Consider the following 16,496-nt stretch of genomic DNA (forward strand, 5'->3'; position numbering starts at 1 on the left):
TCATTGAAATATGCTCTTTGGAAACTAACTGATTTTACTTATTTACTCTGACACAAAAGGAGGCCATTTGGGTCCCAGCAGAGCAATTCCAGCAATCCCATTTCCCCCTCCTAATTTTCCTGTACACCTGCCATACATTTTTCTCATGTGCCTGTTAACTTCTCTTTGATTTTTTTTCCCACTTACCCACACGAAAGTAATTCACATTACCAATTATCCTTCCAGCACATCTTTGAGATATGGGAGGAAAGTGGAATACCTTGGAAAAACCCACGCAGTCATGAGGAGACATGCAAACACCCCACACTATTCAAGTTCAGGATCGACCCTAGGTACCGAGAACTGTGCAGCAACAGTTCTAACTGCTTTGCAGTTTTCCATGACCGAATGTTGCACGTTTTGGGCTCTAGGTTTGCGTGCTGAGGAACAAACAGAAGTTTGGTGCAACTGCCACAAAGGCTATGTGGAGAAGGGCCACAGTTTAAGGTCATTGCCACCATTTCATGCTGAGAGGCTGGAAGTTTTGTAAAACCAACCCTTGATTCTTTAGCCCTTCGAGTGTATATGAAAGAAAAATTGATGATGTGCTGATATAATGCAATTGGAATGATATATCTTGTACTGTGAATTGTGAAATATAGTTGTATGTATTTTATGAATAGTGTATTTTGGGGAAAATAGGGATATCACAGTATTGGGATAATATCATTTACAATGTCAAAGGAAAGTTTTGTCCAGTATGGAGTCTCCTCCATACTGTGTGAAATTTATTGAATACAAGGAGGAAATTTGAACATCAGATGAAGAGCTTCAGATGTAAACTGACCCTTTAACTAAATTTGCTCTCTAATTTCCTGTCTTGCTTTCTTGGCAGAAGCACTGAGATTAGAACATGGAGTACGTATTATAACCAACCTCTACTGGCAGAAGAAGCAGGCAATCTCTTCATTTAATAACTGTTCTAGTGCAGATTCAGTATTTTTAATAAATCTATTGATGTCTGATAAATAAATAGGTTTACAGATATTCTGGAATGTATTTCAAAGCTGCTTGGAAGTTTGGATGAGTTCATGGTGCATAGGATCAAAGCTTTGGCTGATTTATGTAAGTCATAAATGCCCACAAATTGTCCTGCAGCTTGTAACTTAGTCTAGTCCAACTGCTTAATAAAGTATGGAATTTTTGTTTTCAAATAAATCTCCAAGCTCTGCAAATGCAAGGTGAAATAAATAATTTAAAAACATGATTGATGAAAAGAAAGTGAACAGGAAGAAGACTCTGGAGGAATTAGAAAGGGTAGAGCTAATCCCAAAATCCATCTAATCTTCAGCCTGAAAACCCTCTGAGATAACTGCTCTTCTCTGTGTTAGGAGTCATCTCTGAATTTAATCACTCCATCGTCTACAGCTGTGCCTTTTAGATGCCAAGGTCAGAAGTCCGGTAATTCTCTCCCTAAACCAACTGCCATGCCCAGTACTTTCTTCTTCTAGAACACTCCTTAAGCCTCCCTCTTTGTCCAAATTTTTAGACATACTTTCCAAAATCTCTGTGACTTGGTGTCAAATCTTATTTAGTAATGCTCCTTGGGATGTTTCTTCTACATTAAAAGAACCATATAAGTACATGTTATTTGGTTGGATTTCAGCCATCGCTGTGAAACACAAATTTAGCACAAATTTAATGATTAGAATTACTGTTTTGTCAATCTCCTCCAGCATCTGATGACATGTACTTGACATGATGTCTGACCTGTTGACCTCAAATGTGGACTTTGGATCTTTTACAACCTTTACAAAGGGTTAGGTTACATGAAATGTTGGTAATTCTGATTTGTGAGTGGGAATGAGCAGGTGGTTTCTCTTTGTGCAGGGATAGATGCCCATTTACCAGACTAAGTTGAATACCATGCTCTTTATTTCAAACATAGTACTGAAATTTTTCAGCACTGCATGAGATAGGGATGTAACTTTGTAGAAAGTATTGAAGATGTTGCTGGCTGATGTATTCTCTTGCTTTGACAGTGCTACATGGGAGGCTGATGGAGTCTTTCAACTATATTTAATGCCCTTGGATGAATTTATGACAGTATACTTCCAAAGCAACATTTATTCATAGACACACCTTTCAGGCTTTTGGCTGTGCCAGTAGTTCTGCAAGAATGCAATCATTGCATTCCTAAGAAACCTCACGTTATAGAAAATCTCATTGTCAAAACAATTGTGTCTATGGGGAAAAAGGAAGTTGGGGACAAGAGACTCTCAATAACAAAGTTATTTATCCTGCAGGACTTTCAAAAGGTGTTTTAATAGCTACATGTTTATTTTGTTTTTGTGAGCTAAAAATACTAAAGGTTGTATGTTGCATTGTTTAATAAAGTATCCTTGTGTAAGTATCCATAGAAGTAATTGCTTGTCAATTTCCAATGGCCTCCTGCAGTGAAACTAACAGCCTGTGTTCTTAAGAGACATTGGTGTCTGATTACTGTAGGGAGGTTAATGGAAACAGTCCACCTCCCAGACAGCATTTTTTTCTGCTTGTCAACTTGGAAAGTAACTCTTAAATGGTTCTCTAGTTCTCAATCGAAATCGTGTAACCAGTTCAGCCTGTGTAATACAAATAGTGTTCCCTAATTCATCAGTCGCATTATATCCAATTCATGTTATGGAAAAATGAATTGCAGCAGAACTACCTGTATTTAAGATATCATTGCTTAAGTCATTCTCGTAAATCCTTTTTGGGCCCTTCCCTTTCAGAGCTTTCATGTCTTTAAAAATCCGGTGACTGATATTGACTGCAACTCTGGTTGTGCTGAAAACAGTGTTTTAGAAAGGTTCATTATAATTTTTTTCATTTCTGAACACACTGCCTGTTGTTCTTTCTGCCAAAATGCATCATCCTGCACTTTTGTGCCATGTATTTCATCTGCCATTTGTCTGCCATTCCACCAGCTATGTCCTCTTCCCACTAACTTCCTTGATGTTGGCCGCAGTTCGAAGTTTGAAATTGCCCTAAATAAATCTAACTCACCAATGAATATCAGGAAAAACAGTGGTTCCAACACTGATCCCTGGGGAACACCAATTTAACACCATATGGGAAATAAAAAGCTCTCCTGAGTGCTTTTACGAAGAATTTCATACTGTTGTTGTAGATGGCTCTATCTTCAGGAAGCTCCGAAAGAATCTTGCCTAATTATTAGGCTTTAGAGTTGAGGGAGTCATTATGAACATAATTTGTGATTTCATTTTATCAGTTCCATGGCTGTGCTATTCCCAACTGGGCCCCCAAGTTATGTCTGCATCCCTTTCCACTTCTTCACGTAGGAGTTTGTTTATCCTGATCTATTTTATTAGACATCTGATGTCTGCTGCTCCTTGTGTAAATAGCTGTTGTTTAAATGTAAATGTCGACCTGCTATTTGACGATTAGGCTCCACAGATAGGTCCAATTTTGTCATTACCCAAAATCCTCATAGAAACCCTCTGTTAATAAGAGTTAACAATCAGGAGCAGGGCCATTGAATTTTTCTGATTTTGGTCCCCACCACTCTTTTAACCTGCGACACAGTTGATAGATTTGGAGATTGTTGCCTGTGCATTCCAGTGCCACAGTGATTAGCAGGAAATAAGATGCTGCATGATTTACAAATAAACCACATTTTGCAAGTGAGGCTGGTGCATTTTGATGTGAAATTGATTTCAATGTTCAGTAATGTACATACTTTAAGTGAGATTAGAAATTCTGCTTGCTGACCTTTGTCAATAGTATACAAAATATCTGCTGTTGATATACATAAAATTGTATATTTAAGCCAAAGAACGTGATAGAAATCTGTAGTCACAATTGCCTTTAGGTTGCAATATTTGCAGTAATCTGATGCCTTTTCAGTAATGGATATCAGAGTTCTGCAGTAGAAGCCAGTAGGCAGGTGTCTCCAGGTTATTAAAAGCTGTCTGTTACTCTTCAAGAGTTAATTTCTTTCTCTTAACACCTGCAGATTTCACTTCGTATCAAATGGATTTGAAAAATATGCCTTTTGTCTTCAATTAATTTGCCACATGCCTGGGGAGTCAGGTGAAAAACTTGTAATTTTATCTAAAGGGAAAACACTGTCAAAGAATTTTCTAGTTTGCTTCAAATTTGATCGTACAATTCAAAGAAATTGTAATGAACTCGTGGAATTGGCAGGTTGTTGCCTTTTGAAATTAGAAGTAGTTTACAAGTAATGGGTTCGAATAAGTGCAAAAGAGTGGACTTTGTCATCACTCCCTTGTTTATGCTTATTTTCATTTAAAACTGTCACTTGTCACAATAAGTGGCATTAAATTTTTAAATTTTTGTTTCTTGCTGTCTTGATTGAAATGGTTTAAATTAGTTCACCACTGGGCTGACAATTTCACACTCAAAGAAACTAATTACCCTTACAGCAGGGATAAAGAGAAATAAAGCTAGTCTTGAAGATCTGAAATCCAGAACATGCTGGAATTGTACAAAGGAGAAAGATGAACATTTTAAATGAGATTTAGTTATATAAAAGAACCTAAAAAAAAGTCAACATTCAGTGTTCTCTGCCATTAACTAAATCCACGGCTGATCTTATGTCTCAGTCCCATGTCTCCTGATTACCTTGGTGTCCAAACCAAAATAGTGCATTAGTTGTGAAACAGCCCAGATGTTGCAACCCATTCTTCTCTCTTTTTCTCCAGTGCTGCAGGACTAATGTCAGTAGTCGAGTTCAACTCCTGTTTATTCCCTATAATGATGTAATATAGCTTATGAAGGAATTAGGGATACTGCTTCTTCAGCCAGCATTTTTAAAAATTCCCATTAATTTATTGCCAGGGTCTGCCATTCACTGCTCACCCCAAGTTGTCCTGAAAAAGTGGTGGTGAGCTATCTTCTTGAACTGCCCCAAGTGAAGTATTTTGATTTGCTGAAAAGAGCACAAGAGCAAGTTGTCTCAGTGTGGAATTACTGCCACAAAGAGGTGAGATCGAATATAGACATTACACTTACTTGTCTAAGATGTCAGTGACAATCCAGTGGCTGTGTGGGAGATTTTGTTAATAACAACAGTTAAGCAAAAACAATGGTGGGCATTTGAATTTCTGTATCCTGAATTATCAGGCCAGGTGTCTGGGTCATTAGTCCAGTAACAGTAACATTGACAAAATCTGTTGATGTTCCATGAGCTCAGTTGTTAAAGTTGATGCAACTAAGCTATTGGTAGTTGGTGGTGTAATGTTCATTTCTGTTCTGCACTGAATCAATTGGTTGTGGCTTGGCTTTCTGAAAGGGAAGCATGTTTCCCAGTGCTTCTCAACTATGAACACTAAAAATCTACCTGAGTTCCTTCTTGATTTCTTCTGAGTAACTCGTGTTGTAAAGTACTTTGTGCATGTAGGTGAAGTTGAGTTTTGGGCTCTTCTGCCTTATCACCATTGACAAAGTACGGCTCTGTTAACGAACACACCCCAAGCTCCCTAATTGCACCTTATTCAGTCTTCTGTATAGTTTTCAGTGCTGGGCTCTTCCCAAATGAAGGTACATGTGCCTTCAGCTACCTGGGCCCTTGTGTCTGAACATTTTTGTTTAAACCTCTTATCCACACTTCTCTGTCTCCATTTTAAGTTGTTTATTTAAATCTATCACTTTGATTAAGTACTTCACCTTTTCAAATGTCTCCTTCCATGGATCCATATCTTTTTAGGTTCAATTACACCTCTTTTGATGTGTTTTGAAGTACTATACAAATAAAGTTACTGTCCCAGGTTTGTGATTTGATACTTGAATGCTAGAGGGTAATTGCTACCCATGGAGTATATTTCCATACTGTCATCAGTCCATAGCTTTATGAGATGGTTCAGGGCCAGGATTAGGGAAGAAGTGGTCATGGGGTAAATGCGAGAATGACTAAAGCCTTCCTCATATGGTTGCTGTTGAGTCGTATCTGTTTACAACTACTTTTATTTGCAATGTGACACGGTTATTGACCTGGTTGGTTAACTTCGTTTCTCAATACACAGCTGCTAAATATCTTCAGCGTTTTCTGTTTTGTTTCAGAATTCCAGTATTTTGTTTTTGAATGTTTTGTTGGAACCCACAAGTAAGATTGTAAAAGAGAAATCCAAAGACGTGCTCTGTTCTGAAGTAGTGCACACTATGGGTCTTGCAACTGTACTGATCTTGCTGTTCCTGAACTTTAACTCTATCCTGAGGTAATTTTAAGAGAGTTGTCCAGCATTATCAGCTTTTACACCTATAGTGTGGCTAACAGATGTTCCTCTGCTGATGACTTTTGACCTCATTATTTAATTCCCTTTGCAACTGTCAGGTTGTACTTTATGAATATAATAAACTGAGGATTAAGGTTGTCAAGTATTTTCCTTGAGTCCAGTGTTGTTCAATAATTTCAGAACGTTTTTGATTTACTGATACAATTTTAGAATGGATTAGAAGAACTACTGAAAGCAGGCCATGTTTGAGGCAAGCCAGGCAGCTGTCTCCTGAACTTTGTGAAGAATTTGGAATGTTTGATGGAAAACTCCAACTGTAGCACACCAAGCAGTCACATTTGTTGTAGTAAAGATTCAACCCTGGATGCGATGATAACTTAATAGATCCCTGTATAAATTGGATGTCAGAATAGGTGCTGATTAATTTTGGAACACAATAAAGTTTTGAGCAAATTAGGATTTCCTTCCCCCTCCCCTAAAGTTGAAGTACCTGCTGCCAAAATAGTTTAAAAGATTGGGAGTAGAAACATAAATTTCATGAACTTCAGCTGTTGGATTGATTGTGCCTCAAATGTCAGCTACTTATTATTAGAAACATTTTTTTTGTATGGAGCTCAACAGAGAAGAAAGTTATTGGTGTAAATATGGTGTTTAACAGAAACAAAAGGACCAAGAGATGTCAGGATTGTAAGGTTAACCTGTGTTGAATTATCTTATCTGAACTGGTGAGGGAGGAGATAGAAAACTAAAATTCTACAGTAAAAGAAACAGTAATACTTGGGCTGAAGCAGCATCTTTGGAAAGAAAAACAGGGTTACCATTTTGGGTTGATGATCTTTTACCAGGACTGGAAAAGTTAAAAACCAAAACTTATAAGAGGCATTTGTACATTCTTCACCCTTCTCACTCTTCTGCATCTTAAAACTAGTTTTACCTCCAACATTTTCTAATTCTAATGAATGGAAATTGCTCTTAAACATTAACTTCATTTCTCCTGCACAGATGCTGCCTGAAATTATTTTCTGTTTTATTTGGCAGAGGATACCTGAATTAAAATCTTTTCAACTAATTAGTTTCCTGTTTAGCTCATTTTCCCTCCCTGACTTCAATGCATTATTGCATCATTGATGGCAGAACCATATTTGGTGAGCTGTGAGGTCCCTGAGTTTGAACCGCCTCCTGTCCCTTGATGTCATGGTTTTGACATGATTAGCCAGAGTGTCCTTGACGCCATGGACCTATTGCTCATTAAGAGTCAGCATCTCTTCGAGAGGAGAAAGAGACTGGTAAATTTTGTTCTGCTGAGATTCAGGTCAGTTTGAGAAGTGAAGAGGTACCCAAAGGAGTTTGTGGTTTAGTTTTCTATTTTTCAGTTCTTTTTCATCTGATGTGGTTGATAAATTTGGTGTTACTTTTGAAATTGTTCATTTCACTTGGCAACTTTTGAACTGGAATGATGTGCTAGAGTGGGCCTTTAGATGTATATGGCCATCCTTTCTGCAAAGTGCAGGGGATCAGCCTTTGTTGATTAGCCTTCAGTTCAAAAGGAAGTTTGCACAGAATTAATGCTTTTATTTTTTGAGCAGCCCATTCTGTCCATATGAAGTAAAAACAACCAAAGTAGAGCAACTCACTTCTAATTTTCTACAGCCATCCTTATCTGAAAAAGGTGGTATAAGAGTTAGTTACCTAGTGCCTTGTGTAAGTTGTCGCTTTTCAAGTGTGAGCCTAGGCTGTAAATAATAACCTAATCTGAGACCCATTCAAGGATCTTTTGTGTGACTCTTGGTTGCTGTTTCCTGCTTAATATATCAATTTTTTTTTGAAGCAGCATCAAAAGAAAATAGCAACCTTTTCCCTGGTGTCTCTCAGAAAGTCTTCTATTTTATAGCGACGTTCGTGAGCTGTGGGATGCCCCAAAGCAATTTACACTCAAAACAGTAATTTTGAAGTATAGCCACCTGTATAACCTAGAAAATGTAAAGGCCAGTGCAAAAGCAATAAATTTCCACAACCAACGATGTGATAATGACATCGGGAAGGAAGTATAAAAAACATGGAGAGATTCAAAATCAAGGATGAGAATTGTAAAATTGAGGTGTTAGGTAATTCAGAGTTAAAATTGATCACTGTTTTTAGTAAATAGGACTGTGTAAAGTTTACATGGATGGCAGCATCTTGAACAATTTAAATTTTTTTAAATTTTTAAAAAAATTTTATTTACAGCGTGGTAACAGGCCCTTCCGGCCCAACAAGTCTGCGCCGCCCATTTTAAACCCCCAAATTCACCTACCCATACGTCTTTGAAATGTGGGAGGAAACCGGAGCACCCGGAGGAAACCCACGCAGACACGGGAGAACATACAAACTCCTTACAGACAGCGACGGGAATCGAACCCCGATCGCTGGCGCTGTAATAGCGTCGCGCTAACCGCTACGCTACCGTACCGCATTTGTTTGATCAAATCCTGTTTATCGCATCTCTCCTTAACTTTCTGTGCTCTAAGAGGAACAATCTCAGCTCTTCTTGGTATTTGGTGAACCATCCGTGTATATGTGATGAGTGAGATATGTGAAACTGTTCCCCATTTCTGGTGTCCTCTGCATGTACCTGTTGTGGAGCTTATGAATAAGTTAATTCTAGGCTGATTTGTACTTGTTTACCTTCCTTAAAAACTACTTGGAGAAATTGTAGGTTTGGACAGCATTTGAAAATAGAATTAATCAAACATTTAGTTCTTTGATTCTTTGTCAATGCATAGGATAGTATTTTACATCTGATAATTGTTCTCCCTGAACCACTGCACACAGGGAATGCAGCACAATTGAAGATGCTTTACCCTGGATGAGGTTTTAAACCAAAACTTTATCTGATCCCCTGGGTTCCTATGATGCTGTTTGGAAGAGCTGTGGATCTACCTTTAATGTTCAAGCCAATACTTATTCCTCAGCTGGAATTGCTTTAAGTTCATCTGATAATCATACCTGTTTCTTTCGTACATTACATTTCTGCATTTCTTACAACTACATTTTAAAAGCACTTTGCTATATCCTAAAAAACTATTCTTATTAATAGCACTGGTGAGCACAGGTTTTTAATGATTTAATGTTAGGGTGTAATGCTGTCACTGATTAATATTTGAGGAACAGTACAGATGAGAGCATTCCTATTACTTCTCAACCTTGGAGAGATACACAGTGGGGAAAAGTCTTTCTATGTAACCCTAAGATGCAGGTTTGTAATGGAAGGAAGTTGAGGAGATATGTTAATAAAATCATGTATTAAATTTGGTTACAGATGGATCAAACCTCTGATGAAGATGTGGATCATGCTGCAGAGGAAGATAGTGATAAAGAGGACCAGGACTTGGATAAAATGTTTGGTGCATGGCTCGGTGAACTTGACAAGCTCACTCAGGTAATTGTATAGTATATAGATGAGGGAATGGTCTGTGTATCAGTTTTATTGCTTTGAGGTACAAACATTTAAGTAAGATAAAGTACAACCCCCTCCCTAAATATTGCTTCAGAAAACCCTCTTAAATGTATTTTACTAATTCCTCCCTGTAAAAAGCCTCTCGCACAAAGCCAATCCCTGTTGATATTGGAAGCTTAAAGTCCACGATTACTATAACCCTGTTGCTTTTTCACCCTTCTGCGATTTGTCTACATATCTGTTCTTCTAATTCCCACAAACTATTGAGAGGTCAATTGTATAACACCAACAAAGTTATCCCCCCCTTTCTTGTTCCTAAATTCTATCCATATAGCCTCATTGGCTGATCCCACTAGGATCTTGAACAGGTCAGTCCTGCCCCAGAAGAGATCACAATGACCTAAAAACCTGATGCCCTTTCTCCTGCACCAGCTCTTTAGCCATGCATTCTAATCTAATCATTCTAAGACTAATCTTCCTATTTCTATACTCACTCGCACGTGGCACAGGGAGTAATCCTGAGATTGCAACTCAAGCAATCTTGCTTTTTAACTTTCTACCTAACTCCCTAAATTCCCCTTGCAGGGCACCATATCTCTCTTCTTACCAATGTCATTAGTACCAATATGGCTGCTCACCCTCCCATTTCAGAATGTTTTGTACATGCTTGGAGAGATCCTTAACCCTGGTACCAGGGAGACAACATGACATCCTGGAGTCTCACTGTTGGCCACAGAACCACCTGCCTGTTTCCTGACTAGTGAGTCCCATATCACTGCTTATCTAGACTTCTATTCTGTACAGCGGAGCCAGTCATAGTGCCACCAATTTGGCTGATATTTCTTTCCTCGAAGAGGCATTTACAACACCACCACCACATGCCAACAACCCCCCCCCCCCCCCCACCCAACAGTATCCAAAACAGTATGCCTGTCAGAGAGAGGACTAGCCACAAGGGGCTCCTGCACTGCCTGCCTGCCTGCCTCTCCTGGTGGTCACCCACATACTCTGGCTGAACCTGCAGTGTGATCTGAACCTCCTATCTATGTCATCTTCTGCCTCCTGTACGCTCCTCAATGAGTCCAACTGCTGCTCCAACCAATCCATGGGGTCAAAGAGGAGATGCAGCTGGACACACTTCCTGCAAACATTGTCGTTGGGGACATTTGACTTCTCCCTGATCTCCCAGATTTCACAGGAGCAGCATACCACTACTCTGGCTGCCATTTCTATCCCTTAATTTACTATTGGTTTAAAATAAAAGCCTCTGTACTTCAACCACAAAAAAGCCTTTCTTAAAATGGCTCCTCCTGCTAGAGCTTGCCTCTCTTTTATATGCTGTTCCTGCCAGTAGGAAAACTGCCTTACTTTGCATTGTCTCTTTAAACTCCCTGCTGCTGTGAAAGATTAGCCATGATCTTATTGAATGGCAACACAGGCACAAAGGGCCAAATGCCATATTACTGTTTCTTATGCTCTTATATTTTCTTTTGAAGGTGCTTAAATTGGGGTTCTTTTCCCTTGTGTAAGAGGGTGGTGCAAACTTGGTTAAAGTTCAAGATATCAATGCATAAGACTCCATCAGTTCAGTCTTCATTACCAGAAATAGTTTATTGGCTTCCCTAACTCAATTGACAAGCAATTTTTAATACATTAAAATGTTTTAGAACATGATTCCTTAGTCTATACTAATTGCCTCACCACTGGTTTGGGGAGAGAAATACCAGCTGCAGAATTTGTTGCTGATCACTACTTGGGGAACTCAAAAAAAAATCCCAAACAGGATGTTCTGGTAGATAATAAGTAAATAAGATTTGGTCATTAAATATACTGTAATTGGTTATCAGTTGCATTCATTGCAATTCTATCTCCAAATATACCAATGAAGTGAAATGTCTTTTAAAGGTTTAGCTAAAATGCACATATTAATGTTATTCCTTCCTGATCAGTAGAGGAATTAATGTGCAGGATAAAATGCTTCCCATTTATATTTCAAAGAGCATGTACATGTATTGTATGTTTAAAGAGGTAGTTTGATATGAGGACAGGCTAGGCTGAATGCTCTTCAGCCAATAGTATTTAGGTTGTGGGGGGGTGGGGATGGGTGGCATTTGGGAGGGGGGTGGAAGTTGGTGGGGAAGAGCGCCATGTAGAAGTCATTATGGGTGGACTGTTTGAGATAAAGCAAGGCTATTAACCCAACCTCTGCAAATTAAACCCAGTTTCTTCCTGTCTCTGTTTATTGGTATTGGTTTATTATTGTCACTTGTACCGAGGTACAGTGAAAAACTTGTCTTGCAAACTGATCTTACAGGTCAATTCATTACACAGTGCAGTTACATCAAGTTAGTACAGAGTGCATTGATGTAGTACAGGTAAAAAAAATAACAGTATGGAGTAAAGTGTCACAGCTACAGAGAAAGTGCAGTGCAATAAGGTGCAAGATCACAACAAGGTAGATCGTGAGGTCGTAGGTCATAGTCCATCTCATTGTATAAGGGAACTGTTCAATAGTCTTATCACAGTGGGGTAGAAGCTGTCCTTAAGTCTGGTGGTGCATGCCCTCGGGCATCTGTATCTTCTACCTGATGGAAGAGGAGAGAAGAGAGAATGTCCCGGGTGGGTGGAGTCTTTGATTATGCTGGCTGCTTCACCAAGACAACGAGAGGTAAAGACAGAGTCCACGGAGGGGAGACTGGTGTCCGTGATGTGCTGGGCTGTGTCCACAACTCTCTGCAGCTTCTTGCGGTCTTGGGCAGAGCAGTTGCTGTACCAAGCCATGATACAACCTGATAGGATGCTTTCTATGGTGCATCGGTAAAAGTTGGTGAGAGTCAAAGGGGACAAACCAAATTTCTTTAGCCTCCTGAGGAAGTAGAGGTGCTGGTGAGCTTTCTTGGCCATGGCATCCATGTGGTTTGTCCAGGACAGGTGGTTGGTGATGTTCACTCCCAGGAACTTGAAGCTGTCAACCCTCTCGACCTCAGCACCATTGATGTAGGCAGGTGTATGTACACCGCCCCCTTTCCTGAAGTCAATGACCAGCTCTTTAGTTTTGTTGACATTGAGGGAAAGGTTGTTGTCATGACACCATTCCACTAAGCTCTCTATCTCTTGTACTCTCTCATCCAGGCTTGCTGCCTTTACTTAACCCCCTTCTTTCTGTTGCCATGTTTTTCCCATTACCTGGGAAAATGGCCTCATTAGTGTCACTCTATTGTATCATATTTAACTGAAAGCACCAGAGTCTACAGTCTGATGGACTCATCGCTTTAAAAGGATCACTTCACACACTGAGATGCTACAATATCACAAAGTCTTCAAGAGGAGCTATGATTTGGAACATTGCAGTAATAACCAAAGGAGAACCTACATTAAAAATGAATCTGAAACTGTTCATTTTTTTCCTTTCCAGATCACTCTCGTCTTTTGCTCTCTGTTACCAGTGCAGTTAAACTCCAATAATCCGCATTCCACTTGTTCAGAGATTCAAATGGTTCGGCATCTGGCTCAGGAGGTGCTGATGACCACCTTCCCCTCCATATATTGGGGCTTGGAATTCCCACCCTCCCCTCCATGCACCAGGGCCCAGGGTTCCTGCACTCCCCTCCACGCACTGGGGATAGAAATACCGAGTGGACAATCCATTGCTGATCAGTACTCCAGAAGACAAAAAGTAAATTCAGAACTGGAAGTTCTGATTTGGAATTAGAACCTTTAGCTGAGTTGCAGTTCTAGCAATATTGGGAATAAGGCAGAACTTCTAAGTGTGAGATGGGTCAAATGGTGCTGGCAGGTTATTTAAGCACTGGGACTGGAATACTAAGCCCACTGTTATAATTGTTCAACATCTTTCTAGCTTGGGTCACCGAACATTGACCATGAGTCAGAATGCTGGAGTTGCTGAAACAAGGTCATCCAGGTCCCCAATTAAGCTATGTTGTGATTTCTTTGGAAATTAATAAGGTTAATCTTTACACAGCACACAGCCAAATCTTTTCAGAATTATTTCCAGTACCTTATAAAGTTGAGAATAACGTTTCCTTTCTCTCTCTGATCAGAGTCTGGACACCGGGAAACCTGAAGAGCTAAAGAGGTCCCCACTTCGACAGGAAACTAATCTAGCAAACTTCTCCTATCGTTTCTCGATGTACAATCTAAATGGTGAGGTTTGTGGTTTTGGGGGAGGAAGCAATTCAGAATGGAATTATCTTGGTTTTATTTGGCAGTCTTTAAATCCATATTTTGTGAGTGGTTTACTGGATTATGTAGAACAATTGTGCATGGAGTAAATTTATTTGCACTATTCCTGTCCGAGGATATCCATACTTGAGTTCAAACAGTCCATGACTATTATGGTATGCTGACTGAATATACATTTCATCATAATACATAATATGATACTTGCTCACTGATGTTTTCTGGATATCCTGAGGTTTGCTCATGGTGTTGACATAACTGCCACTTTCACATTTTCTCAAGAATGTACAATAGGGAAATGTTCTTTGCATATTGTATCACATCTGGTTGCTAGAGTTTGAATGGACATGAGTACTATGTAACTATTAAATTTTGATAACAACCATAATTTTAGCTATCCGTAGCATTGGCTTCATGTAATGGAATCACACAAAGTCAATATCTTCTTTGTTGTAAGTTAGTTGATCTGTCAAATCAATGCTGAGAGCAGCATTAGTTTTCCACAGTCCTGGACTAGGGAATGAAGATGAGCATAAATTTGAACTATATATTGAATTCTAGATGAGTATAAGGAACAGATCAAATAACAGTTCTTTGTGCTGCAAGTAGAATCCAGTGTAATTTTAACTTTGGATGATTCCTAGTGTTTTCTCTTTACGTTCACTTGCAGCATATACATATCACAACTTTTGCACAACCAAGCCTGCATAAAGATCTTTCCTTTTGTCTATTTGCAAGTGCATTTTGCTGGCAACTTTTGGGTCTGGACCTCTGCTTTCACTTCCAGTGTGGCGACTCACCGTTTAGTCGGGCGAACCGGCTCGGCAGTCGGGTCGCGCGGCGTCGGAGCGACGAGGCCCAAGATGGTGGCGGGCCTCGTCTTTCCCGAGCGACGGGGAGAACCCGCGTGCGGGAAAGTCTTGATGACGTAGACTTACGTCATTGCCGGTTGCTTTGGGCAGGAACAGTCTCCCTTAAAGGGCCCGCGCAAGGCGGGAAAATAAACCACTTCTTGTTCGACAATCCTCCGACTAGCGTCTTGTTTTATTTCGCGGTAGCAACCGCTACACCAGTATATTTCCTAGTTCTTTATTGTGATCTTTCTCAGGCCTTTGTCAACTCAGTGCCTTCCCTTATCTCGCCCCTCTGATTCCTGCCCCATATTTTCATTGGACTTTGTTCTTCCAGCTCTGCTGCCTTGCATGGTGTCTAACGTAGTGTCAAACTTTGTATACAAGACAGCAGAGCTTGACTTGGTTGATGGCATTAATATTGAGACCTTAATGTTAACTTGACTGATGCTTGATTACACCTTCACTTTAAACAATGTCACCCTGTTTTCCCAAACATCTTTGCCTAAATTTCTACCTTATGTTTTACTCAAATGGTCATGATGGTTCTGTGGACTAGTCTTGACGAACTGTCCATAAATCCCAGGTTCTCGGATCAGAACAAAATGGTGTTCATTGTCAGTTCTAGCTACACCACATAGAACATTTATTGCATGCTGTTCCAAAACTGCTCACTATTCCAGGATCATCATGCATTTATGCCTTTACTATATACTATTGTCTTAAATTTCTCTTCCCTGTCTCCAGTTTTACCATCAGGAGGAAATGCTAGGAACTCACGGCCACAAAGCTTGAAATCTTTTTTTTGGCCCTCTATTCCCTTGGCCTTACAGGCCAAGAATGTAAGATTTTCCCAAGTGACAAACTTGGATCTTTCTCTTGTTCCTCCCTTGTGTGCTTTATGAGCTCATTGCATCCATCAGACCTATGTACCTCCCATTCTCTTCCATGCCATTATTTCAAGGAAAAACAGGGTTGTTAACCCTAATGGCCAATACTTCTTCCTCGGCCATCATCCCTAACGCAGGTGATATGGTAGTGATCATGTTTCTGCAATAAAAATGAAGATTGCTGTAAATACTCAGTAATCAGGCAGCATGCGTAGATAGAGGAACAAACAGAAGTGGTGGGGATTGGGAGGGTGTAGTGTCTCACCACTTTTTCTGTATTTTAAATTCGTGGGCCTGAAACACTTTTTTTTCTTTCTGGGAATGCTGCCTGATCCTGCTGAATATTTCAGCAGCATCTGCCTTTATTTCAGCATCCACAATATTTTACTTATATACTTCAGAAGGGCTATTGAATGTAAAGGATTCTGGGGTGGCCTGAAAGGCATGATACAAATGCAGGTTTGTACTCCTTAAATATCAGGAAAACCCAAAGCCTTTTTCTTTGCTGTCTGAGGTGAACGCCAATCCTTAGCTGGTGACTCAAACCTGCATTCCATTTTCTCTCCTAGTCTTCTCAAAGCATTTGCTTTTGCTTGCGACATAGCCCATGTGAAATTGTTCCTGATAGCTATCTAGTGACCTCTACTGAAAGCTGCCTGTATGTGTATCTAATGCAAATATAAGACTGGCTTTGGCTGTCAAGGTTTCCTGCCTTTGAGCTTTAGTCTCTGTTCCTATTTTGAGCCACAGCCTGAGAAAATTGATATGTATCTCATCTAAAACTGGCCAAATGACTGAAAATATGTGTCCACGGAGCAAAACATAAAAATCAAAGAGCGTGGGAAATTGGAGATGAGAATAACTTATTGTTAATGTAATTTTT

The 16,496-nt window shown here is 39.7% G+C and overlaps 1 protein-coding gene across 5 annotated transcripts in view; it reads left to right on the forward strand.

Moving 5' to 3' along the window:
- Positions 1 to 16,496, forward strand: part of raph1a (Ras association (RalGDS/AF-6) and pleckstrin homology domains 1a) — a 159,004-nt gene that overhangs the window by 80,154 nt on the left and 62,354 nt on the right. For all 5 annotated transcript variants that reach the window (XM_052013387.1, XM_052013409.1, XM_052013417.1 and 2 more), the window contains exons 2-3: positions 9,535 to 9,654; positions 13,734 to 13,836. In XM_052013387.1, coding sequence (XP_051869347.1) covers positions 9,535 to 9,654; positions 13,734 to 13,836 — 223 coding nt within the window. The remainder of the gene's footprint in view (positions 1 to 9,534; positions 9,655 to 13,733; positions 13,837 to 16,496) is intronic.

The sequence above is a fragment of the Pristis pectinata genome, chromosome 1 (genome assembly GCF_009764475.1).
Source record: "Pristis pectinata isolate sPriPec2 chromosome 1, sPriPec2.1.pri, whole genome shotgun sequence".
Classification (NCBI taxonomy): domain Eukaryota; kingdom Metazoa; phylum Chordata; class Chondrichthyes; order Rhinopristiformes; family Pristidae; genus Pristis; species Pristis pectinata.